The sequence below is a fragment of the Eleutherodactylus coqui genome, chromosome 1 (assembly GCF_035609145.1).
Source record: "Eleutherodactylus coqui strain aEleCoq1 chromosome 1, aEleCoq1.hap1, whole genome shotgun sequence".
In the NCBI taxonomy this organism is placed as follows: Eukaryota; Metazoa; Chordata; class Amphibia; order Anura; family Eleutherodactylidae; genus Eleutherodactylus; species Eleutherodactylus coqui.
Window position 1 is genome coordinate 449,631,529 of NC_089837.1, and position 27,010 is coordinate 449,658,538.

Here is a 27,010-nt window from a genome sequence, read left to right on the forward strand (position 1 = left end):
GTCCAAGCAAGGGCGTAACTATAGAGGATGCAGGGGATGCGGTTGCACCCGGGCCCAGGAGCCTTAGGGGGCCCATAAGTCCTCTCTTCTCCATATAGGTAACCGAGTACTATGAGTAAAGCATTATAGTTGGGGGCCCTGTTACAAGTTTTGCATCGGGGCCCGGGAGCTTCAAGTTATGCCTCTGAGTCCAAGCCAAGTATTTACTGAAAACAGAAATGTCAGGAAAGCCGCCAGGTCTTCTTTTAACCATATACTGTATTGTTGTGTTTTAGAACCGCTTGCCTATCCATTGGTTTGTCCATCTTAATATTTACCTATAGCACCTAGAATCATATTTACAGATGGATACTTTATTGGCAATGAACTCTATCATAAATGTACAAGAATATAGAAAATGTAGCAGTTATACACAATTATGTCTAAACGCACAATAAAACACAATACAGTAAAACTTTTCTGGATTATGAAGATGAAAAGGTATGGAAACTATATTTTTGGCTTCCTGGATTGTGCTTAGCAGGTCTTTCAGGGCCAGAGATGTTCTCTGGGGTCTGACCTCAGGGACTCACACCTAATCTACTCCTGCATTCCCTTCATTGTTTTTAACTGCGTAGTGGCGTTCTGGTCATCTACTGTGTGCCATACTGAAGCGTGGCGCCATTCAAGTGAGTAGGGCCACACTCCAGTTCCTTGCTCAGCCAGTAGCCAGGGCGCCACTGTGCAGGGAAAAATTTCAAGGGTGCATAGAATTAAAATAGAGCAGCATCCCCTTCATGATCCTCTAAATCAGTGGGATTCCAGAGGTCTAATCCACACTGATCACTAAGTGGTGGCTTGTACTAATGACATGAAATTACATTATGAGATGGGAATATCCCTTTAAGGATTACCAACTGTCATCAGAGCTCTTTTCCCTTTATAGTGAATTCTCACGTGAAAACATCAGGCCATGCACATGCTTTTGAGTACAGTCATGCCTGGCCTTAGCCATGTGAAACCTGTGTTTTGCACAGGGTGCCAGCCACCAGCTTGCAGGAGGACACCGGAGGATGTAGGCTGAGGATGATCAACCGTTCTCCCGTCCCCTGCCTAGATAATCTTCATCCATGTAGCAGTGTCTTGTGGAGCTATGTGAGTCGTCCTCCTTACTCTGTCTTCTCCTTGATACTGCGGAATAAGTTGGCGCTATACAAAAGATTATTATTATATTATTGATACGCTATTGCACTGCTTTTGGCCCAGGGGTGTCACTGCAAGACAGTTAGTTAGTGTTGCTGCTGTATTTATGTACTAACCTTGGTTCTGAGGCTGTATTTGCTTATGACCTTGATTCTCGAGCTGTATTTATGTTATGAGCTTGATTCTGGTGCTGTATTTATGGTATGAGCTTAGTTCTGGTGCCTCTATTTATGATATGAGCTTGAATCTGGTGCTGCATTTATGGTATGAACTTGGTTCTGGTACTGTGTTTATGTACTGAGGTTGATCTGTGCTGTATGTATGCAGACAAAGAAGTAGGGTCTACCAACAGCACACAAATCTACTCAACCAGGATGAGGCAGTATAATATGCAACGCCAGCTTCAGGAACCTGAGCCCTGGTTCCAAAAAGATCCAGGACAAGCTTGATAAAGGCTGTCTGTGTCTGAAACATTGTTGTTTAACATGGAGGAATAAATAAGAAAGACTTCTTTGGACCATTTATGCTGCGGCAACTCTTTATTTTTGCGCTGTATGTATGTACTGACCTTAGTTCTGGTGCTGTATTTGTGTACACAGTGTGGTTCTGGCACAGTATTGATGGTATGTGCTTTGTTATGGTGCTGTATTAATGCTTTTACCTTGATTCCTTTGCTGTTTTTTAGTTATGAGCTTGGTTCCGGTGCTGTGTCTATGTACTGAGATTGCTCTGTGCTGTATTTATGCACCGACTTTGGTTCTGTATTTATGTACAGAGTGTGGTTTTGGCACAGTATTTATGGAAGGTGCTTTGTTATGGTGCTGTATTAATGTTTTTACCTTGATTCTTGTTTTTTAGTTATGAGCTTGGTTCCAGTGCTGTGTCTATGTACTGAGATTGCTCTGTGCTGTATTTATGCACCGACTTTGGTTCTGGTGCTGTATTTATGTACTAAGCATGGTTCTGGTACAGTATTTATGTTTTGAGTTTGGTTCTAATACAGCATTTATTCATTGAGCTGTACCACTATCTTGCTGTTTTCTGCACAAGCAGAATACAGGCAGACTGCCTATCAGTGCGATATATGTAGTTATTGCTTATGGCGGAAGGCCAACGTGCACTGGATGCCATCTAACCTAAGCTGGCAGTGGGTACAGTCCCCCACTGCATAAAACACATGCTGTTAAAACTTTGCCCACCTGTTGCAGCCAAAAGCCAGAGGATTTTGCAGGTAAAAGGTCAGTATATGCCGGGTTTTGGCAACATACGGTTTATGTAATGAGGCACCATACCCTCGGCAAGCCCATGTTATTTACTGTGACCATCTTCATAGAGTACTACCTTGCCATCATCTAACAGAAATTGCCTGTGGTTGTGGGGCTTTATACTCTTACTATCACTTGTGGGGCTTTATACTCTTACTATCACTTCTATTCCTATTCTGTAGATGATTTGGTACTTTTATTCTTCTAGTTGCATTTTTCCGTTTCGTCTTGTTGCTTTCTGTCCCTGTCAGATCTCTCGCTCATGGTAGGATTGATCGTGAGACGCAGCTCTCATCACCATTCAGTCTCCTCTCAGGGAATTAGCGAGTTGCCGTTGATATCCGATCTGCTTATAATGGATGGCTGACTAATGAAATAAAAGTATTGAGACAGAGATTTAAATTGGATGGAATAATTAGCTGCTGTCTTTTGATTGGAGAGACACCAGCAGAATCACATTGTCATTAACGGACTTCTGGTGTCTCCCAGGAACATTATCACACATAATAACACGTAAGCGCTGTAGCAGAGGTGATTAGGGAATTACTGTAGAATCACAGGGATCAGAGACTGTCTCATCCGAAGTGACGGATCATGAGTGACGTCTGAGAGGCGGCAGAAGTCTGATTGTATTACTTAACATGTCTTCTGTATTGTGAGCTACATAGTAACTAGTATTCAGTAATCGTTGTTTATATAGTGCCAACGTATTCCGCAGCAATTTACAATTCAGGATATAACAGACGAGTCAAATGAACAAAACATCTTGCCAATAGGATCTTACAATCTTAATGGAACGGGAGGAGTGACGCAAAAGCTATATGCTTATACACTATCCTACCAAAACTAATTGGACTCCTGAACAGGAATCCAAAGTAGTATTTATTTCCATATGATAGTACTTAGTGAGGCTCCTTTGGCCCTAATGACATTGGATTCTCTCCATGGCATACCTTCTACTAATGTCTGATACACTTCTGTTGATATTTCCTTCCATTCATCCTGCAAACGTCTGGCGAGTTCTCTCAAAGAGGATGAATGCTGTTCATATTTCCTGACCTGACATTCCAGTTCGTCCAAAAGATGTTCAGTAGGTTCAGGTCAGGACTCAGTGCAGTCGGTCCAATCGTAAAATATTCGTATCCTCAAACCAACGTAAAATAGCATTGGATCTGGGACAAGGAGTGTTGTCATGTTAGAAGCATTGCTGACCATTACCAGAGTAGTGCTGCAGAAAGCAGAAGTCAGCAGGGATAGTTCAAGTGTGTGCACCACCTCTGGCTGGGTCACAGTGATGGCTACTCTGCCTAAGATGGTAACTTGTGGGATTGCAAAGGGATTCTTGGCAAGAGCAATTGTAATTTGTGTAAGTTCGTTGTTACACCAGTGCCTTTTGAATGTATGCACAGTGGTGATGAAAGGAAGAGACAAGTCCATAGAAGTATCAGTAGAACCGAAGGCACACAGTTTTCTTAAACTTAAAGGGGTTGTCCCGCGAAACAAAGTGGGGGTATACACTTCTGTATGGCCATATTAATGCACTTTGTAATGTACATTGTGCATTAATTATGAGCCATACAGAAGTTATTCACTTACCTGTTCCGTTGCTAGCGTCCCCGTCGCCATGGTGCCGTCTAATTTTCAGCGTCTAATCGCCGGATTAGACGCGCTTGCGCAGTCCGGTCTTCTTCTTTTCTGAATGGGGCCGCTCGTGCCGGAGAGCGGCTCCTCGTAGCTCCGCCCCGTCACGTGCCGATTCCAGCCAATCAGGAGGCTGGAATCGGCAATGGACCGCACAGAAGACCTGCGGTCCACTGAGGGTGAAGATCCCGGCGGCCATCTTCACAAGGTAAGTAAGAAGTCATCGGAGCGCGGGGATTCAGGTAAGCACTATCCGGTTTTCTTTTTTAACCCCTGCATCGGGTTTGTCTCACGCCGAACGGGGGGGCTATTGAAAAAAACAAAAACCCGTTTTGGCGCAGGACAACCCCTTTAAGGACCAAATACAATGTTCACACTTTTCAGCTAGCAGGCAATAAAATCTTCCCAAACTCCTTGAGCATAACAAATGACATACATTAATTCAATAACCCTCTCCTGAACAAGGGGATGGCCAGCCAGGCTAAGTTAGTGGTTACTGAACTAGAAGGTTATTTGTGGAGGATTGAAGGGAACAGTGCAGGCTCTCCTGGGGACACACTAACCAAGGATTGTGTAGGACCAGTTACACTCCTTCCACTGTCTCAGTCCCACTTGGATAAGTACTCACACTTTGTACTATTCATCACCTCCAAACTCAAACTTCATTTCAGGACTCCCTCCATGGCTGGGCTCCAAGACTAGACTAAACTACTCCTTACTCCCCCACTCATTCCCTGTCTTTTATACCCTTCCGACTAACCAATCCTGAGCTAAGGGGAATCTCTCTACCCAATCCCAGTACTAGTGAGGGGTGACTGACAGGTTTGTGAGAGCAGGCTAGGGTGTATAGTGCTGAATTATATAGTGTTAGGTGTTAGAAACATCAGGCATTAACTCTTTAGTGACCATTTAAGGCCAATACACATACCTAAACACAATTAAGTACACACATGTATACCACTATAGTACACCACTACAAAGGGGTTGGAGCAGCAGCTTTCACCAGTGTAGCTTCAACATTTCTTGTATCTTTCTAATTGCTTTAGTTCTGTTGAGCTTTTGGCTTGCAGGTTGTTATTTTTCACACCGCTATACTTTGTTTTCTGCTACAGGGTTTTGCAGTTCAATGTCATAGCTGTTTGGGGAACTTTCTGATCAGCTAAGCATAGCACAAGACGTTTTTAGGTTAAAAGAAGAGGGCATCGGGGTATAGTGTGTATTAAAGTGGAGAGTTCTTCAGATTGAAAAGCAGGAAGCACAAATGTAGGGTAAATCATGAATTGCCATATACTGATAATATACACCTAGAAGCAAGACACAGATTGTTTAGCTATTGCAAAGAACATTTTAGCAAATGTAGCAGAGCTGAGATCGTCCTATGACATGAATCTATATGGTACCATAATGTGTGAAATGTAACCTTAGGGTGGTCTCACATCTGAGCTTAGAGTTCTTCTTTCCTGCTCAGGTCGGGGGGCAGGAAAGGGGAATCTCCATGGTGGAATGGCTCCATCCGAGGACGGAATTGAACAGTGCTGAACAGACACCAATAACTATAATAGGGTCCATTCGGTTTCCGCTGAGCTGCCTGGCCTTTAGATGGAAGACAAAACGCTGCATACAGCGCTTTCTCTTCTGGTATTTTGACCCAGATTTATGGCAGAACCTCCAACCGGAGGTTGTAGCGCAGATGCTAAACCGGCTTAGCTCTGTAGATAGCCCTACCGCATGATCTTACCCTGGTGAACTACTACAATGACAAAAAATGGCGGCACATTAAATTAAACGATAAGTTCAGCAATGTTATATCAGTAGGGTGTCTGAGAATCGGATGTTGTTTTGGAAAAAAGGACACCAAGGTGAAACGGACATGTATAAGAGTATTCTGGCGTCAGCAAATAAAGTTTACTTACTGCAAACTTCACAACTTTTGAACAACAGAAGGAGGGACAAATCCTGTGTTGCACGTAGTGCAGTGCAAAAATATTTTCTATGTTAATCCACACCCCGATTATGTTAAAGGGGTTGTCCCGCGAAACAAAGTGGGTCTATACACTTCTGTATGGCCATATTAATGCACTTTGTAATGTACATCGTGCATTAATTATGAGCCATACAGAAGTTATTCACTTACCTGCTCCGTTGCTAGCGTCCTCGTCTCCATGGTGCCGTCTAATTTTCAGCGTCTAATCGCCCAATTAGACGCGCTTGCGCAGTCCGGTCTTCTCCCTTCTGAATGGGGCCGCTCGTGCCGGAGAGCTGCTCCTCGTAGCTCCGCCCCGTCACGTGTGCCGATTCCAGCCAATCAGGAGGCTGGAATCGGCAATGGACCGCACAGAAGACCTGCGGTCCACCGAGGGTGAAGATCCCGGCGGCCATCTTCGCAAGGTAAGTAAGAAGTCACCGGAGCGTGGGGATTCGGGTAAGTACTATCCGTTTTTTTTTTTAAACCCCTGCATCGGGTTTGTCTCGCGCCGAACGGGGGGGCTATTGAAAAAAAAAAAAACCCGTTTCGGCGCGGGACAACCCCTTTAAACAAGGCCCTTTGTGTCCCCCTGCTGTAATAGTGCTACTTAAGGTGGGTTTACACCGGACGAATGTCGGGCAAACGATGCCCGACACTCCTCCCCGCACATACTCGCTCTCGTGCTGCTGCACAGGAGCTAGTATCACTGGTTCACAGCAGGGAGGCAGCAGGAGAGGCGTTCAGTACTGACCGGCTGCTATTTACACTGAATGATCAGCGATCAGCTCATCGTCCATCGGTTATAGAGCAGTGTTATGGAGCTGTGTTCTCCGTGGGAGTCGGAAAAGTACATTGTATTCTGCTAGCAGCCCCTACGAGAACAATGCAGCTGTGTGCACAGCTGGATGTGTGATTAATCACAAGCTGGACTCTGCAAACAACTCCTTAAGGCCCTTTTACATGCAGATGAAGATGATAAAGTGTTAATGGCCACCAGTGGGGAAGATCTCCCCCCGCTCCACCCTGCCGCCCCCCGAATCTTTTCGGACGAGTAGGCAGTTACTTGAAGAAAGCGATGCTCGTTCGAGTAATTGCCCTAACCGAGCATGCTCGCTCATCTCTAATGACATAGCTTTTCATTATACATTAATGTTTTATTTCCTAAAAGGGAATACCCCTATAAGACCGGCTTCACACGGGCTTATACGTATTTGCGCGCGCCTGAGCACTGCATATTTATGGAATGAATTATGCTTTTTTGCATGCGTATCGCCATATTTTACTATATTTTTTACACCCTCAAAGCACGTTCATTTCTGCAAGGCAAATAAAGACACATGAATTAAAATGCTAGCTAGTCTTAATGAGTTCCAGAGGTGTTCTGTTTCCAATTACGCAGTGTATTGCGTATCTCGTTCGTATTGCATACGCATTCGTGCAACCCCCCTTGTCCATTCACATGGGCGTATCACGTGAAAAATGTTCTGCAGTGCGAAATTCTGTCAGTCGTCAGAAATCCTCATAATGACTTCTAATGCCTAAATAGAGCCATCTGTCTTCTTTTCCAAAGCGCCGGACGCAGGTGAACTCCCTTTCACCTCCCATAGGAATCTATCGGAGCTTCCAGCGTTTTTCGTTAAAAGATAGGTCAAGACCTATCTTTTGACACAGCGTGAAAATTCGGCGACTAAAATGGGTCACCGATTTTACATTTTGATGGTGCATGATTTTTTTCATGCGCCCACGTAAAAAAGCTCGTGTGAATGAGGCCTAAGAGATAGCGGTTGACGTGAAGCAAGTCATGATGCAAGTAGAGTTTGGAGGTCCCATGAAATGTTAGCTCAGTTTTCTGTCTCTATGTCAGTGATATAGTTGAATCTTCTCCGTATTTATTAGTGGCGCTAGGCTCTCGTTGTAACCACTACCTAATTCTAAGCTGTGACACTACTAATGCCTCGCTAGGTGACAATGAAAATCGGGAAGCGGGAGGTGTAAGTGCGGAGGTGAAGTATGGTAATGATGAGAAATCGGCGCACAACGTCTTACGTGTGGATTCCATTTCATTTCTGCTTTCACAAGTACAGATTAGTGTAGCGTGCACATATGTGTTGCTGTGTACGCTTTACTCCCCGGAGATAGGCTTGTATAATGGAACTATATGGGGGTATAATGAGACCTCCACTGTTGTTTGCCTTAATGTATTACGACTATCTGACATCTGCTAAGTAGATTTCTTCACTTGTGCAGGAATTTTACAAGAAACGCAAGAAGCATCATTTCCACCCGCACTGCAGCTGATCTCAAGCTCTAAGAGCCTGTTGTCTGCCTTGCAGTAAAATAAATACTACCATTAATGTATCCTCCGACGGAATTTATGTGTTCCCTAAAGATGCAAATAAGCAGATTAATTCTAATGGCTTTGTTTAGGTCTATGTTTACTGCGTCACATTCAATAATATTCAGCGAGACTTCGAGTAGCACAGAAAGTGTGATTAACATGCTGAATTCACTAACACTTGTGTGTCATTTGTATCTTGTAAGCGTTTCGGGGGGGGGGGGGGGGGGATAAAATCTATTAGTATTCCCGTTGCTGTGGAGAAAAGGCAAAGGAAGTTGTAAGTCATATTATGCAGCCCGTGTAGAAAATCTTTGTCTTTCCATGCAAAGTGAAGTCATTAAAAGAGAACTTGTCCGCTCTTCTGACATGTCCGTGTTAGCGCTCATACCCACGGCCGTATGCGTAGGATGCTGCGAGTCTCCTTGCAGCGGTTTACACATTTCCAGCCATGCGCACTGCCAGCAGAAACCGCCTATGGCACTGCGCATGCCCACAAAGCACATGCTCACGGACATGCTCAGTGTGATACATTGTATTGGACAGTGTATGATACGCTGCGCATACAAGCGTATAGGGCTCACGCTGCGTATGAACGTAGAGAGATAGAGCATGCTGCAATTTATTCCTCTTGCGTATCGAGAGTTCACATCCCCTGTGCATGGATCAGTGAAGGTTCATTGATTTCATTGACTGTATTCACCATGTATCACATGCACACGTGATACACGGTGAAAACACGGTTATTGACATGAGCCCTTAGAAGAACAGTTCTAGAACATCTTTTTTCAGAACTCTGCATTGTGATGTTCCTTTGTTGTCTCTCTTGGAAATGTATGAATAAATTGACAATTGGGTGTTACCGATTCTCAAGGGGCATGCCCTTACAGAGTCTGCAAATGGGGAGTTAGAATAATAACTCTGAAGCGCCACCTATTGGAATGGAAGCAGCATTCCTGCAATTCAATGTTAGACTTTTTAAACAAGTTGTATAAGGCCGCCTGCAGACCCGAGCTGAGCGTCTGCAGAGAGCGGCGTGACACTCACCTGCTCCTGCGGCCCTGGCTCTTTCATGAGCCGGCTGCCATGCAGACAGCGCATGCGCAGAGCGGAACCGGCAGATGGTCGTGCGGCGAGCCCCGCACAGAAATAGAGCATGCCGCGATTTGTTTGCCGTGCGAGAATTCGCGCGGCCAAATCGCGACCATCTGCATAGGATTGTGTTTGTTAACGCAATCCTATGGCAGCTTCCAGGGGCGGAAATTCCGCGGGAAATCCCGCCGCAGAATTTCCGCCCGTCTGCAGGCGGCCTAAGAATGACTGGGAATTGTGAGCCAAAGCCAGAATAACCATACACAGACAGCTGTATCAGGGGATTTATCCTCATCAGTGTTCAACAGGTTTCTGGCTTGGCTAGCGAAAGACTTATAGACGTGGGTCAGAAAAGGGTATTGTTTCTCCTTAGGCCTCATGCAAACAAGCGTTTTATCGTCACCGTCCGAAGCATTAGATTCCAATGTATTAGTTCAGATGGCAGATTTTTAAATGTGTCAAAACATCATGGCCCCCTGAAAATAGGACAAGTGGGGCCCAGATCCAGGAGAGCAGAGTCTATGTGTCAAACAGTATGTCCATATAAGCTGAACGGATAACACGAATCATATGGCTCATTTTATGACTACTTGCCAATCTCTCTTCACTGATCAGCTAAAAGGGATCTTCTGCACTGCTTTACATCGGCAAGCATTCACTTAGGCCAGCTTAACATGGCCAAGAAAATCATGGGAGATTTGTGCATTACAAGACTTACAAATATGAATCCCATTCATTTGAATGGGGTCATACACATGAGCAATGTTTTCCCGCATGATACCACGATGCGATGCGGGAAACAAATTGCGACATGTTCTATATTGTGCGTGCTCTCGCATCAGACAGTCCATTGTTCTCAATGGGGCAGGCGGCAGCAGCATCAGCCCCATTGTAAGCAATGGGAGAACTCTGTGATCTGACAGCCGCGCCAGAGGATCCCTGCATCCCCAAAGTTATGCAACACTGTATTTACATGAAAATGCCTCATATCTTCGGGGCTTTCACATGGATGGCAAGCACAATAGGGGGATGGGATTCATAGACCCATATTGCGCTCGCCTGTGTGAGGTTAGCCTTAGCATAAATGCTATGTATTTCCTGCATAGTCTTTCGTCACAGAAAGTCTGCAGAATTTGCAGCACAAGCTATGTGGGTGAGATTGCAATAATCCCATCCACATGGTGCAGAAAATGCATCCACACGGAATCCACAGCAGAAATGACAAGCAGATTGGATGTGAAATCCTCAGTGTTTCAGTTCATTCTGTGGATTTTCAGCACGGATTTCAGCTTTTCAAATGAGGTAATGAAATCTGTCCCAAAATTCACATCAAACCTGTGTGGTTACATGTAGATGTGGTTACATGGATCCGCGCCAAAATCCACAGCAGACTTTCTGCTACAGAAAATCCATTACGTCTAATCATAGCGTTATAGCCTCTCTGATATAAAGTCTACTAGCTAATGAATGCCATGATTTAAAGAAGTCTTTCTGATGAACAGGAGCATACAAAGAGATGAGTAGGGTCCCCTTATCTCTAACCACCAGGGACAGGAAGACTTAGGCTGGATTCACACGAGCGGATTGTATTTGCGCCACATTCTTGCACATTGGGCGTTGCGTATTTGCACGCACAACTGGAGTTTTCACTGTACTTTTTTAATGCGTTAATTGTGCACATTTGCACCCAAAAAAAACAGACAACCACCGTCCAAGACATTGAAATAGCCAATTAGTGTAATTAGTTCCATATGTCCTATTTCCCTGCCCAAATGCACAGAAAAGTAGAAGATGCTGCGTATTTTCTTGTGCAATGCAATTATGTACACAAAATATGCACTTGTGAACGAACTAATTGAAAGCAATGGGTTCTACTTGCTGCATATTATGTGCGCTAATTTTGAGTGCGCCAATACAAGCGCAAATACAGTAGTGTGAATCTGGCCTTAGTGCTTGTTTGCCCCATCTCCTTTCCATAATCGCTGGGTTACCGGTTTTTGTCGGACCTGTTGAGAGTAGATCCCTGCATACATTCTCGCCACCCATTAAAGTAGGGTCTTCAGCCAACCTTTTCTGGCTCTGTTTCTTCGGGGCCCCATAATAACTGCCTGGTCTCCCTCTGTGGTACATACGCTCTTGCCTTCTCCAAAATTAAAAGTTGTCTGGAGTCTCTGAGTTTTGCTCTTACCAATGAAGGAACTACTGATTGCAGCCATAACTTTTGAACTTCACCCAAATTCCCACCGACTTTGAAAGTCTCTGAAACAATATTGTGATACAAAGTTACATTCCATCAACTTTTACAACCATTCTGACCCCCTCTCTACTTCTATGTATGTCTCAGAATTTCTGGAAGCCACAGAGAGGGAGCCAGGGTGGTTGGAGAAGGAGTTGGAATGTAGCTGTGTATAACAATGCAGTAGTATAATTATAGAGCCATTGTTTGGAACTGAGCTCATGAAATTATATGCTGAGATATCCAAGGCCAGTTTTGGTCTGTATGTGGTGCCAGCTTTCGTGGATGATGGCCAAAAATATGTTGTCTCAAAGAATACAGCTATTTTTTCACTAAAACTTAATGAGATTTCTAAGGTCGTGTTCACATGCAGCCAAAACTTCTGCTATGGGAATGTCCTTAAATCTGTAGCAAAATCTGCATCTGTTACATATGGATATTAAATTTGGCCCTTGATTTCACATTTTGCATTTTAAGGGTTGATAATTAGAGATGACGGGTCCGCGTTATTCGAGTCGAGCATTTCGTAAATTTGAGAGCTCTACTCGAGTAACGAACCCCATTGACTACAACGGGAGACTCGAGCATTTTTGTATGTGGGAGCCCGGGTCCTGAGCTTTTCTCTCTCTCTCTCTCTCTCTCTCTCTCTCTCTCTCTCTTTCTTTCTCTCTCTCTCTCTCTCTCTCTCTCTCTTTCTTTCTCTCTCTCTCTCTCTCTCTCTCTCTCTCTCTCTCTTTCTTTCTCTCTCTCTCTCTCTCTCTTTCTTCTCTCTCTCTCTCTCTCTCTCTCTCTCTCTCTCTCTGTCTCTCTCTCTTTCTCTCTCTCTGTCTCTCTCTTTCTCTCTCTTTTTCTCTCTCTCCCTCTCCCAGACAAAACATTTGCCATTGACCCGCGCTGCGGAGTCAAAAATTGGGGCGGGGTCGAACACGGCTTGATGCACGTTCGAGTAACGAGCACCATGAAGTACGCCAATACTCGAACAAGCATCAATCTCGGCACAGTATATTCGCTCAACTCTATTGATAATCCAAAACAATTCCAAAAAATTTCATATTACTTTAGGAAGGGGATCAGGAAGATTTGAAAATCAGTAGGTTTCCCTTAGATCTTCACAAATTTAGGTGACATACAGCCCGTTCACACATTTTACCACATTTATCCCCTATCCACAGGGTAGGGGATAAATATTGAATTCCTGGGACTCCCAGCAATCCCGAGAAATGCGCACCCCAAATACCATATGTGGATACAGGGAGATCGATTCACTTGACAAGCTTTCTCGATCCCATAGAAGTGAATGGCATGGTGGTCAAGCTTGTGCACCACCGCTGCAGTTACATGGGATATTCGGGTTGTGCTGTTATCAGAATCGCTGGGGTCCCAGAGCTTGAACCTCATGTTGTGGTCCTACTAACACATCCAATAGCACCTGCTGACTATGCTGAGGATATCTACGGCTAGTAATGAGTGAACTTTTGAAAAGCTGGGTTTGGCCAGTTCGATGAACTTTTCAAAAAGTTCGTCCCGGCCGAAATTATTTCGAACCGAATTGGAAGTTCACCGAAACCCCTAAAACTGGTGTATAACACTGTCTAAGGGACACAAAAGCCCATATAATAGCAGAGTGTTATAGGGGCCTTTATGCTTCTTAGTATTATACCCCAGTGTTCAGGAGTAGTGTTGAGCAAACTGAACCATTTGAGCTCTGTTTCAGGTAGGACATTGCCAAAAGCTCCATTTGTGTTCATGGCGAACCAAACTTTTAGAAAAGTTGAACCCGAAACAGGATTGTACTGGTTCAGTTTGTACAACACTTTATATGCACACATGTATGTCAATATATTGTAAAAAACTGAAATGATCATGGTCCTTCCCTTTTCTATTATTGAAAGAGTGACTAGTGAATAGCTTAGGGGATTCGAGGACAGGCAGATGTCTTACAGATTGTCACGTGGATCTTTGAGTTCACTAAGCCACTTTCCCTATGGCCTCTGCTTTGTCATGACCTAAGAGACTTAAGAACATCTGCTTTCGCTGCGCACAGATACAAGTTGATGTTTCCAGTTAAAGACCTGTACAATTTGAATACTAGCCAGTTCATCATAGTTCATTTCTGCTCAGAACACAATGGTCTGTTCTGTCATTTCCATTTTTTTCTGTTTGCAATAACCTGCATTGAAATGATTATTAATTTTTTATTTTTTAGGAAGGCAAATGGCAGCATCCGTTCCCTATATGGAATGCTGAGGATAAGGAGGAAGCCTAGTTGTTGAGGAACATTGGACTTTTTCACAATGGGAACAGCAACTGAAGAACTTGTGGTGGTAGAGGATGATTCCTCATTGAATCCCTTGTGCTTTGAGTGTGGTCAGCAGCACTGGACCAGAGAAAACCACCTGTACAATTACCTGAATGAAGTGGACGATGACCTGGTATGCCACATTTGCCTTCAACCATTGCTACAGCCGCTGGATACCCCATGTGGCCACACTTTCTGCTACAAGTGCCTCAGAAACTTTCTACAGGAGAAAGACTTTTGTCCGCTGGACCGAAAGCGGCTGCACTTTAAACTGTGCAAGAAATCCAGTATCCTGGTGCACAAACTGCTGGACAAGCTTGTTGTCTCTTGTCCGTTTTCCAGTGCCTGCAAGGACACCATGCAGCGCTGTGATGTGGAGGCTCATCTTAAAAACAGGTAAAGTTGTCACCATTATTGAGAGGCTCCTAAATAATAAAGTAATGGTCAGTTTTCTTGTCCTACACTGTTTTGAAGTTGGCTAGATTTATAGTTCAGGTCCAATTTTGGACTAAACCGGGTCCATGATAAAGTATTTAGCTGATTTTGTCCCACTTTAGATGTACTGTCATTTTTGTATAACAGTGTGTTGTCACTGTAGCAACTTCTTTCACTATGTAGAGTAGGAAAACGGAATGCTGGATTTGTCCTCTGATGGAAACCATCAGACGAACCACAATGACTATAACAAGGGGCGTACGGCTTCTGTGCAGCCTTCCGGCATTCTCACAGTCAAAAATGGTACTGCTCTCAGTTGAGAGAAGAAGAATCTTCTAGCTATAATATCTTGTGTCTACAAAGTAGTGTATCTACATATGTACATATTTTGTCTGAAGCATGCTGTTACTTTCAATATTTGTTTATTATTGTTTCAAAGAGTACAAACATATAATATTGGAAGCATGTAATCAAGTACAGCATAGTGGATGACAGATCAACAGTGCCAAAGTCTAAGCTGCCATAGCAAATATATTGCGTATATTGCGATACACAAGGGAGACACAAGACAGACGATGGAACGGAAGGGAGGGGCAGGGAAGGAAAATTCAAAGGCTATCGCCCCATATTAAGGAATACATCCACCAGATTAGGGATCAACCAGTGAAGTCTCCATGTATGATATCCAGGGAGCCCAGATGGCTTCAAACTTAGACAGGGTATCATTGACTATACTGTTGAGCCGATCATTGACCATTATCCACTTTAGTTTATTCTTGACCAGTTCTTAAGGGTCAGTTGCCAAAGAGATATAACAAATTAACTGTCTGGTGGTACTCGGAGAATGCGGAGTAGGAACATTTAGCGAATCTTGTGTTGGATCTTTTTTAAGATTACCATCTGTAACACAGTAAGTCACATGATAAATACGGATCCAAAATCTGCAAGCGGTTGGGTACTCCCTCTATATATGATACACAGTGCCCTTCTGACCACATTTTCTAAAGCATAACAGCGATACGCCAGAATACATGTGTGACAGTCTATCCGGCACCATATACCACCGAGCGGGACCTTCCAACCAGCTGCCATCAGAGACATGTTGATAAATAGCTGGATCTGCCCTGGAGTCTCTAGCACAGATGTGAACATAGCCTTACATGCAAATGTTGACACGGATGTCATACTTTGCATTACTAATCGAGATCTAGATGAAATATGTGACATACCTTGGAGCATTCTCTAAAATCGGCACTGATTTTTTTCCCCCTCTTCCTGTAAATGTGGGTTTTATGAAATCCACTATGAAAATCAATAAAAAGTATGCCAATTCTATATTTACCCTAAGGATGAACATCCCAGGAGAAAATGTGCTTTGCTAATTACATAGATAAATTTCAGTATGAATAGAAGTAGGAAAATATGAAATGAAGGAACTCGGGAGTCATTATCAGTTGTGTTTTTCTGTTTGGCGATGTTTTGTTATCTTTGTATTTGCTTCTTTTATATTTCAGCCCTTTTCATCAGTATACAAATGTTGCTGCTATGATGAGGCATGAAACTAATTTCTGAAGACCACTTTATGTAATGTGCAATGAGATAGTATAATATTGTATGCAGGTGCTTCCTCTGGTGCATTCAGGCTATGGGGTGTATAACACATACGACGGTAGAAGACAAGTATTAGTGGGGACAATATATTTCATCCCTCCCAGATCCTTTGGTGAACCATCTTTCACTCTGCCTACTAATTTTGCCTTTTTAGTGTTCCGCTCGTCAATGCATTGGACATAATTATGTCTCTCCTGTATTATTCAACTGATCCTTATTAGCCAAGCAGAAAAATATTGTTGTGCTGTTTTTAAGGTAGGAGAACGTATCTGTTTCTTCTATAGAACAGCATATTAAGGCAAGAGATTTGCTTTAAAACCTTTTTTTTGCCTTCTCAAATAGTTTGGAGTAATACAGTAGGTTTGGAAAACTCATCATCACACAGAATGCAGAGATGTACCATTTGCCAAGTTCTCATTTTGTGGTTACTGCTGACCAAAAGCCATATATTTCCTGAGTTCTTTCTTCATTTTCCTTACATTTCCTCGCTCGTATTTTTTCCTTCTGCAGTCTTCAGACTAACAGCTTGATAGCTATTTTTGGAAACTAATACAAGTCTTAAGACTTTGCACCACAACCTCCCAGTTTAATCACCCATCATTTTTGTCTCATTTTCGAACAACCTATAGCCAGAATGGAACAACAGTTGGATGCAAAATGACCCCATGGTGCACATATGCGCTCAAGGCAAACTTAAAATTGATTTTTGATCTCAAGTATTTTGATTATTTGATGTTGATTGCAATATTTAAAAGCATTTTAGGTTGGTTTCACATCTGCTTTGGGGGTTCCGGTTTCATGCTCCATTCAGGATCTCCTGGCTGAACTTGTCCTTCTTATGACGGAATTGCACAGCACAAAAGGGATCCTATGGATTAAAGTGGTGACCTTTTGGTTTCCGCTTACCTGCCCGATGTTTTGTCGGGAAAAAAAAGCGCATTCAGTGCTTTTTCTTCTAGCATTTTGTGCAAAAATCTGCAACGGAACCTTCGAAAGGAGGTTCTAGCACAGATGTAAAACCATCCTTATTCTATTTGCTATCCCTAAATGATAACTATAGCCAGGCAGCAGACAGCTCCATTCTCACTGCAGTGGCCAGGCTTGGTAAGGCAAGCAAAGTTTCAATTAATTGAATGGTAATTTTACATGTAATACCAAGCCTGACCACAGCAGTGGGAATGGAGCTATCTGCTTCCTGTAGAAATCAGCTCAGTGCATGACAGCACTTGCCCAGCAAACAGCTGATCAGTAGGGAAACCTGGATAGCAGAGCCCTGCTAATCTACTATTGATGACCTATCCTAATGATAGTTTATAAGTGGACAACAACTTTAACTTTCCTCTGGTTGTAGGCTCAGAAGTCATGCAGCAGTTGCGAATTATTAAATCTAGTAAAACTATATAACTCAGCTTTCCGAGGATCTTCTTGCCAGTTATTGTCTCTTCTCAGTGGCACTCTGGTGCTATTCTTATTGATTGTACTCAGAATTCTTGACCCAACTGACTTTTGACCCTTTTTCTGGATAAACCCTCTCTTGAGTCACTCAATAGCAGCTTGCATTTGACCTGAATTAAGTCTTCTGATTTGGATTGCACTCATATTCTGTATATTCGGTATTGACCTCTAGTTTCCCATGTTTTACGCTCTTCCCGTCTGTCCTATCGGTTGGCAATCGCTCTGTGGATGCTACCAGGCAGCTGCATTTAATCAAGGGCTGTGATGTAGGCAAGGGTAAAGACTAGGGGTTCTCAAAGTTTCTACTAAGTAGAACAAGTACTACCAAAACCAACAAGGTCGAGGTAGATTATTTTTTGTAAGTTTTCTGCTGTTTTCAGTGATTGCTTGTTTGTTTTTATATTTCCCTCTCTGTGATACATTTATACTAGTGTAGGAACTCACAAAATGTGAGGACCCTTGACGATTGGCTTGTGATCTCAAGTATTTTGGCCAAAATCCAACTAATACCTCATATTTATTATGTATTATTTACATGCAGTGCAGCTTTTAAGCGCCGAGAAAGTACCAATGTGGTTCACTTTTTGAGGTGCAGGACAGCCCACCGAACTATTATTGCGTCATTAATAGGTTGCTAGTCTGCATGGTGCACAAGTATCAGAAGTAGAGATGAGCGAGCACGCTCGGATACAGTAGTTACTTGAGCGAGCATCGCTCTTCTCGAGTAACTGCTTACTGGTCCTAGCAGGCTCGAGGGGGCGGCGGGGAGGGGGAGAGATATTTCTCCCTCTCTTCACCCCACTCCACTCTGCTCCCCCCCCCCCCCGCCGAGCCTGCTCGGGCCAGTAAGCAGTTACTCAAGAAAAGTGATGCTCGCTCGAGTAACTGCTGTATCCGAGCGTGCTCGCTCATCTCTAATCAGAAGGTCTGCCACTTTGTATCTACTCTATGAAGTAGTATACACCAAGCAGCCATCCCCCTCTATATTAGGAGGTTGTGTGAGTGGCTGTCCCTTCGGTGTCTTCCACAGGTGTAACTGGCTCCCTTATTTGGTAGTTTGACAGCCTACATTTTGAGATGGTGCACATATTTACCCTCCTGTATCTGTAAGTATATGGCCTTTTTTAGTGATTGTTTGTTTTCAGATTTCCCTTTCGGTGATACACTACTAAGTAGAACAACTACTACCAAAACCAACAACAGCGGACTTTTTAGGTGGACGAGGTAGATTATTTTCGTAACAACCAACAGACTCAAACTCAGTAATACGTTATGTGGGGAGATCTAATACAAAGCCAAAAGTTATTTTATGACTTTGACCAAGATATTGTAGCAGAACTCATCCATAGAGAAAAGACTTAAAATAAGAGGCATAAAACATCTCCGGTTAATTTCTCATTCCCATTCAAGCCATTTGGACAGAGTAGGTCATCCTGAAAGGCATTGGAATCTCCGTATTACTATTGCGAAGAGTCTATTTGTGTAAGAGTTTCTATTTGTGTATTTAACACAGCAGCATATAACGTATGTATCCACGTAGTTTTCTGTACTGTCAGCAACTCTTTGTAGCAGCGCTTGCAGTGTTCTGTATGAGAATAACATTAATACTGAGAAGAGCCAGACAGCCGCTAGCAGTACTGCGCCCAGAGACTGCACTTCCAAAATACATTGTATCAATAGACTTAGAATATCACCTTTGTAATGGAACTGACGTAGTGATGTGATCTCCACACTAGGGCACTAAATGCTCAACAACAGACTGTAGAGGTCATTGTATTACCGCGCATGGGGCCATTCACTGCTCAAAACTGTCAATGCGTCTCTCGACAGTTTATAGCTTGCAGATTTTGATCTCCAATCTAGTCTTGAAATGACAGAATTCCCCAGTTACCTATTATTATATTCCTGCACATTGTTACAGGTTGCTTCAATTGTCTTCTAATGACTGCAAATCCCAGAGAAAGCTATTGTAAAGAATTGAGTAAGCAGTTACTTGACCACCTCATACAACCTTCTACCGCCTCGCCTTTTCTTCAAGCCCTTCCAGAGCTCAGGGACCAAATTGCCAGACTATATTAAAGTTCAAGCATTATTACTACTTATTAGTCTGCAGGGTTTTTTAATACAGAATTACTTTAACTGTAATGCTATAAGTAGCAGAGCTGAGTATGACGGTAAAGACGTGCTTAGTCGCTTTACCGTTGATGCGCTATCCTTAGGATAGACCATCAGTGTTTGATCAGTGAGGTTCTGACCTCTAGGACTCTTGGCAATTGGCACAATGAATTAGCAAGAACTTCTACAAGCACTTCAAACCCTTCATCATGCTGAATAGTGGGGTCCAGAAGATCAGACCCCACCCCAATCAAACTTTAATGGTCTGAGGCTAGACAAATAAAGTCTTGGGATGCATAAAAAGAGGTATAGGGGCGAAGGACGAGAACATTATCCTTTCATTATATAAGGCACTAGTCAGGTCTCACATGGAATACTGCGCACAGTTCTGGTCACCGGTGCTCAGGAAAGATGTTAGTGTATGGGAGGGGGTTCAAAGAAGAGCGACTAAACTAATACATGGAATGACGGGACTGGAATACCCAGAGAGGCTATCCAAATTGGGATTATTCACCCTGGAAAAAAGACGGCTAAGGGGCGACCAAATAACTATGTATAAATACATGAGGGGACAATACAAGGATCTCTCCCAGGATCTGTTTATACCCAGGACTATGACGGTAACAGGAGGGCATCCGCTACGTTTAGAGGCAAGCAGGTTTCATCACCAACATAGAAAAGGGTTCTTTACGGTAAGAGCAGTTCGACTGTGGAACTCTCTGCCTGAGGAAGTAGTGATGGCAAAATCCATAGAGGAGTTTAAAAGGGGACTTGATGTCTTTCTGCAGAGGAAGGATATTATAGGTTATAAATCTTAGGTTAATTGTTAATCCGGGTATACAGGTAGGTAGGAACTATTAGGGGTTGATCCAGGGATTAGTCTGATTGCCATTAGGGAGTCGGGAAGGAATGTTTTTCCCCAAAAGGGCTAATTGGCTTCTGCTCTTAGGGTTTTTTGCCTTCCTCTGGATCAACCACACAGGAGGATAGACAGGCTGGACTAGATGGACATTGTCTTCATTCGGCCTTACAAACTATGTTACTATGTTAGGCAATCAGCATTGTTAAGTCCCACAAAACTGGTTGCTTTGTACAGGGTGTTAACTCGGGATTACTTGGTAAACTGCAGATTACACAGTGTGATATAATGGGTTAGGGTGGCTTCACACCGGACAACTATCATCCAAATTGTTGCAAGACAGAGTGAATGTAAGTGATAGTTGTTCTGTTTAAACACGGACATCTACCGGTGGTAGAGCAGGAATTAATTTACTGGTTGCTAGTCACTTTGTTTCTGCTCACCTAAAAATAGTCGCCGGTTGATTAATTGTCGTCTAGTGTAAGCAGGCAATTGTTGTCTTTCAATGACTAGCCAAGAACTTTGCAGGGAGGTATGTGGTTGTTTGGCGTGCGCCTCCCCCCTTTTTTTTTACTTTTTGCCCTTCCACTTAACACTCATTGGTTTTGAAAACACATAAATAGATGCGAGTGATCCTCTACTTAAAGGGGTTCTGTCAGAAAGAAAAACTATGCACCACTGCATCCTTTTAAATCTTACCTGTGGAGAGAGAAAAGTTAAAAAAAAACAAAGCAAACTCACCTAATCCTGTTGTACTTGGGCCCTCCGTTGCTTAGGTGCTGCGTGAGGGGTCGGCTGTAGCAGCTCCTATGCACTAATGCGCACTCCCATCGACCTGGCTGCGTCTGACCTTTGCCGTCCACGGAAAGTCGACGGCAAGTGCGCAAGCGCGCGGGGAAGAGGGACACATGCACACTCGCCGTCGACTCTCTGAGAACAGCAGAGGTTAGACGCGGCCAGGCAAATAAGCGGGCGACGTGTCACTTTTGACGCGTCGACCACTGACCCAGGCAGCAAGACTTGCCATCCAGCAGTGGTCAGAGCACTTTGCCAGCTTCTGCCCTGTGATCGGACGGCTGCTGAAGGGAGAGGAGAAAAGCAGCAGGTTCCTGGTGACCGGCCCCATAAGGCACAGGTGAGTATGATTTTTTTTTTCCTGACAGAACCCCTTTAACCCTTTCCAATTCACTGTCTGACCTCTGAAGACATTATGATTTAAGGCTGTACAGCTCTGATGTTGGAAGACATCCGTCGGGGTTCTCTTACTGTATATTGCCAGCCTCTTTGCTGTCGGAGCCTGTCCAGCGTGTCACCTCATGCAGTACTGGCTTTAGCCAGCAGATAGCGCTGTTGTATAATGGCGGAAAAAGAGTAAGCCCCCTAGGAAAACCAGAATACAAATTGGATTGGAAAGGGTTAACAGTCCCTGCCGGTCTTCGAAAGAGCACTCCCTACTCTGGCCGGTTTGAGTACTGATGTCATGGCCTTTTGCAGCAGCAAGTGTTTACTCAAAGACAACTCATACATTTTTCTATACGTCCAGTGGACTTGACAACCAATGAGCATGTGTTGGGAAGGGGTCAAAATTTGAATGCACACCTGTTAGGGAACTTCACGGCCCCTACTAGTCGATATTTCAGCCTGTGTACATGCTCCCAATAATTAGTTCAGTGATCGCAAAATTGAACCGCGGTCGCTCTGGTGTAAAAGCACACAAACAACAGTTGTTTGCATGCTTCAGCGACTATTTCAAGCAACCATGCAGACGATAGTGATCCCGTGTAAAGCCACCTTTATGTGACACACTAGATTCGGCTCTGCCGCATTGACAAGCCTAGCTCTGCTGTATACATGGGTGATTTTTTACAAAATTGATGAAAGACACTTGTAACCCCTTATACCAATTAAAGTTCATACCCAGATTGTAATATAATGAGACAAGCATTCTGCTGTCTAAATTGGGATTCAAGTAAAGTAAATCATCTAATCGTTCCAGCACAAGAAAAGATGTCAGACAGTAGGGGTTACATAACATGGGACAATGTACCAGTTTATTTCAGGATTGCGTAATCACCTTACAGTGCCAGAACAGGGGTCTGGATTATCAGCCTAATTGGTTAGTAATTGTTATGGACTATTCAGAAGACTGCGGGAAGATAACACAAACCTTGTGGTCTGCATCAATGTACTTCCGACGGAGGTTTCTGTCTGGTCCTTCAGCTCTGAAATGGGGCCACAAATAAGATCATGGCTCAGTGGTTAAGTGAAATGAATCTAGTTAAAAATTCTGAATACTGTTTTTCACTACCGATCTGTAAATGGGACAAAGGAATTATTGAAAAATGTACAGACATAATAGAGTCTTGAAAGCCGAGGTGTAAAGAATTAAGTGTGTCTGTTTTGAATGACCCATTTTGACTTGTGGGTTTGTGAGTTCTTCAAAGTCTAGTGGTTGTTATGGGGCGCATATAACTGATACTGCAGAAACTTGAAGTGGGCGTCCAGTTAAAATTATCTTTTGAAATAAGTCTTCGTTGACAGCAGACGTCAGGTGACCACCGCCTGCCAATCAGAGGTTGCAGCATCACCTTTCGGAACAGCTGGCATGATAACGCCCAGGTTTGATTGATACTGGCTGGTATCATATTTCCCCTTGGGTGATTAATCATCCAACAGCTCTATCTCCAGATAAAGTAGGAATGGGGCCCGCACTGCTGGAAAGAAACCGAACACCAACTGTGCTGCCTTTTTGGTCAGATAAACAGGGATTTGAGGACGGGTGGTGACGCTGCGGCATCTAATTGGCAGGCAGCGTTCATATGATTTCCTCTGTCAACAGAGACTGGGTGAATCGCAGGGCTACAGCACTGGATTGCTGGCACTGAGGACAAGAAAGTACCATTTATTTTGTTGCTTTAACCCATTTGGCTCTGTATCTAAAAAGTTAATTTTAACTGGGCAGCCCCGTTAAAACATAACTTTTATAGATATACAATAAAACATGCAATAACCGATATCATAGAATTGTAGAGTTGGAAGGGACCTCCAGGGTCATCTGGTCCAACTCCCTGCTCAATGCAGGATCACTAAATCATCCCAGACAGATGTCTGTCCAGCCTTTGTTTTAACACTTCCATTGAAGGAGAACTCACCACCTTCCGTGGTAACCTGTTCCACTCATTGATCACCCTCACTGTCTAATATCTAATCTGTGTCTCCTCCCTTTCAGTTTCATCCCATTGCTTCTAGTCTTTCTTTGTACAAATGAGAATAGGGCTGATCCCTCTGCACTGTGACAGCCCTTCAGATATTTGTAGATATCTATTAAGTCTCCCCTCAGCCTTCTTTTTTGCAAGCCAAACATTCCCAGATCCTTTAACCGTTCCTCATAGGACATGATCTGCAGACCGCTCACCATCTTGGTAACTCTTCTCTGAACTTGCTCCAGTTTGTCTATGTCTTTTTTAAAGTGGGGTGCCCAAAACTGGACACAGTATTCCAGATGAGGTCTGACTAAGAGTAGAGGGGGATAATGACCTCACGTGATCTAGACTCTATGCTTCTCTTAATACATCCCAGAATTGTGTTTGCTTTTTTGGCTGCTGCATCACACTGTTGACTCATGTTCAGTCTATGATCTATTAGTATACCCAAGTCTTTTTCACATTCACTCCTGCTTAGCCCAACTCCTCCCATTCTGTATGTACTTTTTTCATTTTTCTTGCCCAGATGTAGGGCATTTCTCCTTGTAAATACCATTCTGTTAGTCGCTGCCTACTGTTCAAGCTTTTCTAGATCTTTTGAATACTCTCAATCTCTTACCTAGTGTTAGCTATCCCTCCTAGCTTTGTGTCGTCAGCAAATTTGATCAGTTTCCCATCAATTCCCTCCTCCAGATCATTTATAAAAATGTTGAACACCACTAGGCCTAGGACAGAGCCTTGTGGTACCCCACTTAATACATTCTTCCACTTGGATGTGCAGCCATTTATAACCACTCTTTGAGTATGATCACTCAGCCAGTTGTGAAGCCACCTAACAGTTGCCTATGTATAACAAACATAAGATCTGAAGTAGTAATAGTACAATCAAAAACTAAAAGTGATATTGCAGGAAAATACCTGATAATACGCAGCTCAGTGGGGTGTCCTAATATTATCCTTAGAATCACCCTACATGCCCTATCAACAAGAGGGCACCCGCTGTGATAAAGGTGACCAAGCAAAGGAACCTAAACTTGGGTGTAAGTTCCCTTACTTCAGAGGGACACAAAAATATGCCTTAATATTTCAGGCGGTCGGGCAAGTTACTATAGACCAAACCACAACCAATAAAGCCATGATAATAACTGAAGTGGTAAAGATAACTTGACTCATAATAGAACCATTTGCTCAGTGCTAATGATGTGCATTACATCAGCATCAGGTTTGAGTAAGTGGCTGAATTATGAGCCAAGTTATCTTTACCTCTTTATTTATTATTATGGTTTTATTTTAAGGTTTGGTCTGTATTAACTTGCGCTATTGACTACCTGACTTGTTATTAAGGTATATTTTTGTGACCCTCTAATATCCTTGATGAACTCATATTAAGGAGGAAATGAATCAAGAAATTAACGAAGGGATTTACATAGGTACACCAGGGTTTCTGTACAAGGTTGCCCTTATCGGTCTGGTGCTCTGCTGTTGGTAGAGCATGTTGGGTAAGTCTAGGAATAATGTTGGAACACCCCACTAAACTGCCTATCTTTCCTGCTATATCACTTTTTGTCATTGATTGTTCCATTGGTACTTCAGACCATATGTTTGTTATATAGGATAATGTATGTTTTTTTGCATATGAATAAAGATTGTTCTGGCTAATAAAAGGTGGTCCTTGAGTGCAACAATGGACACTTTGGCCTCCAAATCATGCTACTAAATAAATATTGGTGGTTCCCTTCCTCTACACCAGCGTGAACAGGCAAGCAGCAGTTCCTAGTTGACTGGCTCGTACAGGATAGGAGCTTCTTGAATTTGGTGCTCACACAAGAGTAATGCTTGGTGTTAGAGTTAGACGAGCTGATCCTGAACCACGAGTATAACTTTTAAGACCTTTTTTCCAAATCAATGCAGTTCCAACCATGTATGGGGCAACAGAGAAACTATTTATGACACAATGAAGTCCATCATCCATGATAGACCATCATCCTACGATAGGTTAATATCCAACTTCTCTGACCTAACCGATCAGGAGAAAAATGGTACAATGGCACTCGCCCTTCATTGGTTTTTCAGTGACAGCACTTTACATACCTGTGTGGCTATCTCTGCAGAGCTGAGATACCAAGTATATCTGTACCCATATGCATGCTGCTGTAATGAAATGCCAGTGCTACGGTCTCTTTGTACTGCTGGTAGACTATCAGTTGAAAGCCCCGCACAACCCCTTTTAGTAATACCTTCTGGAGTGCTTGTTCTTACATGTATTGAGTCCATTAGTGTTTTTTTTTTATTGGATGTCTTCTTCTTGAAGCTCTTTACCCATACAGCTTCATGTATCTGGATTGTTCTCATGGAGATTCGCCAAAGAAAGTTCTATCTCCTCTTGAGGAATAAGTAGCCCGTGTGCACCTTAAAATTGACATTGATCTACCTGTAATTATTTAATGCAAGCTCTTGGGGTCAGGGAGCTTCCATTACTGTATACCGGTGCTGCAATAATTCCCTTTTACCTTTTATTCTACGCACGTGTTCAGTATAACTTAGTTCCACATTAAGAATTCTGTAAGAAGTATTTTAAGCTTATGCTGAGAGAATCTGCAGGATTTGTATGAAAGGAAGGTTACAGGTCGTATCTGAAGATCTGTGTAAGCTGTGCTCGCTCATTTTTTATTTTATCCTCAGGAAAGGCAGAGTTGCGGATTATCTGAGGATCGATGTGTACAGAGCGGAGACTAAAAGTATAGATTGTGACAAAGCAGAAAATGAGATAAATGTACTTAAAGTATGCAATTTTCATCTCATTCTCCTCAAGTCTATGACTCCCAGAAGCTGTTCTTTATTTTGTCTGAAAGACTTGGCATTGTTGTTAATGTTCTTTACCTTTGAGCTTTGATATGGATTGTGTTTGTCTACAGACTAAGCTATTTAACAAGCCTGGAGCATGTAGATTTTTCTGAGACTGTAGCATAGTATATAGCATAGAAGCAGACTATGCAGCTCTATGGGGCCCATAAAAAGAGGGAACCCAGACCTGGTTCATCCGATTCCTCCTGACATCCAGAGGAACTGCATTAGCATACAAGAGAGCGGTTAATCATCCCAACAGTCATGGAAAGGGCATTGTGGGAGAAACATAACACAAACCCTTCTGTCCTGGTGGCAATACATGCAACAAAAAACAAGATCAGCACCTCCAGCAAATGCATTAATTGTTCAGGTGCATGTAAGCCATGGCTGCAACAAATATAGTAATAGAAACACATGCTTCAGCACTAGGACACATTTAATATATGAATAAAGATGCACAGCTCTAATA

At 43.1% G+C, this 27,010-nt stretch overlaps 1 protein-coding gene across 1 annotated transcript in view; it reads left to right on the forward strand.

Annotated features, from left to right (window-relative positions):
- The window catches only part of LNX2 (ligand of numb-protein X 2), a 130,789-nt gene that overhangs the window by 61,745 nt on the left and 42,034 nt on the right, over positions 1 to 27,010 (forward strand). Inside the window, exon 2 of the mRNA XM_066583245.1 lies at positions 13,924 to 14,412. Coding sequence (XP_066439342.1) covers positions 14,012 to 14,412 — 401 coding nt within the window. The 5' untranslated portion in view covers positions 13,924 to 14,011. The remainder of the gene's footprint in view (positions 1 to 13,923; positions 14,413 to 27,010) is intronic.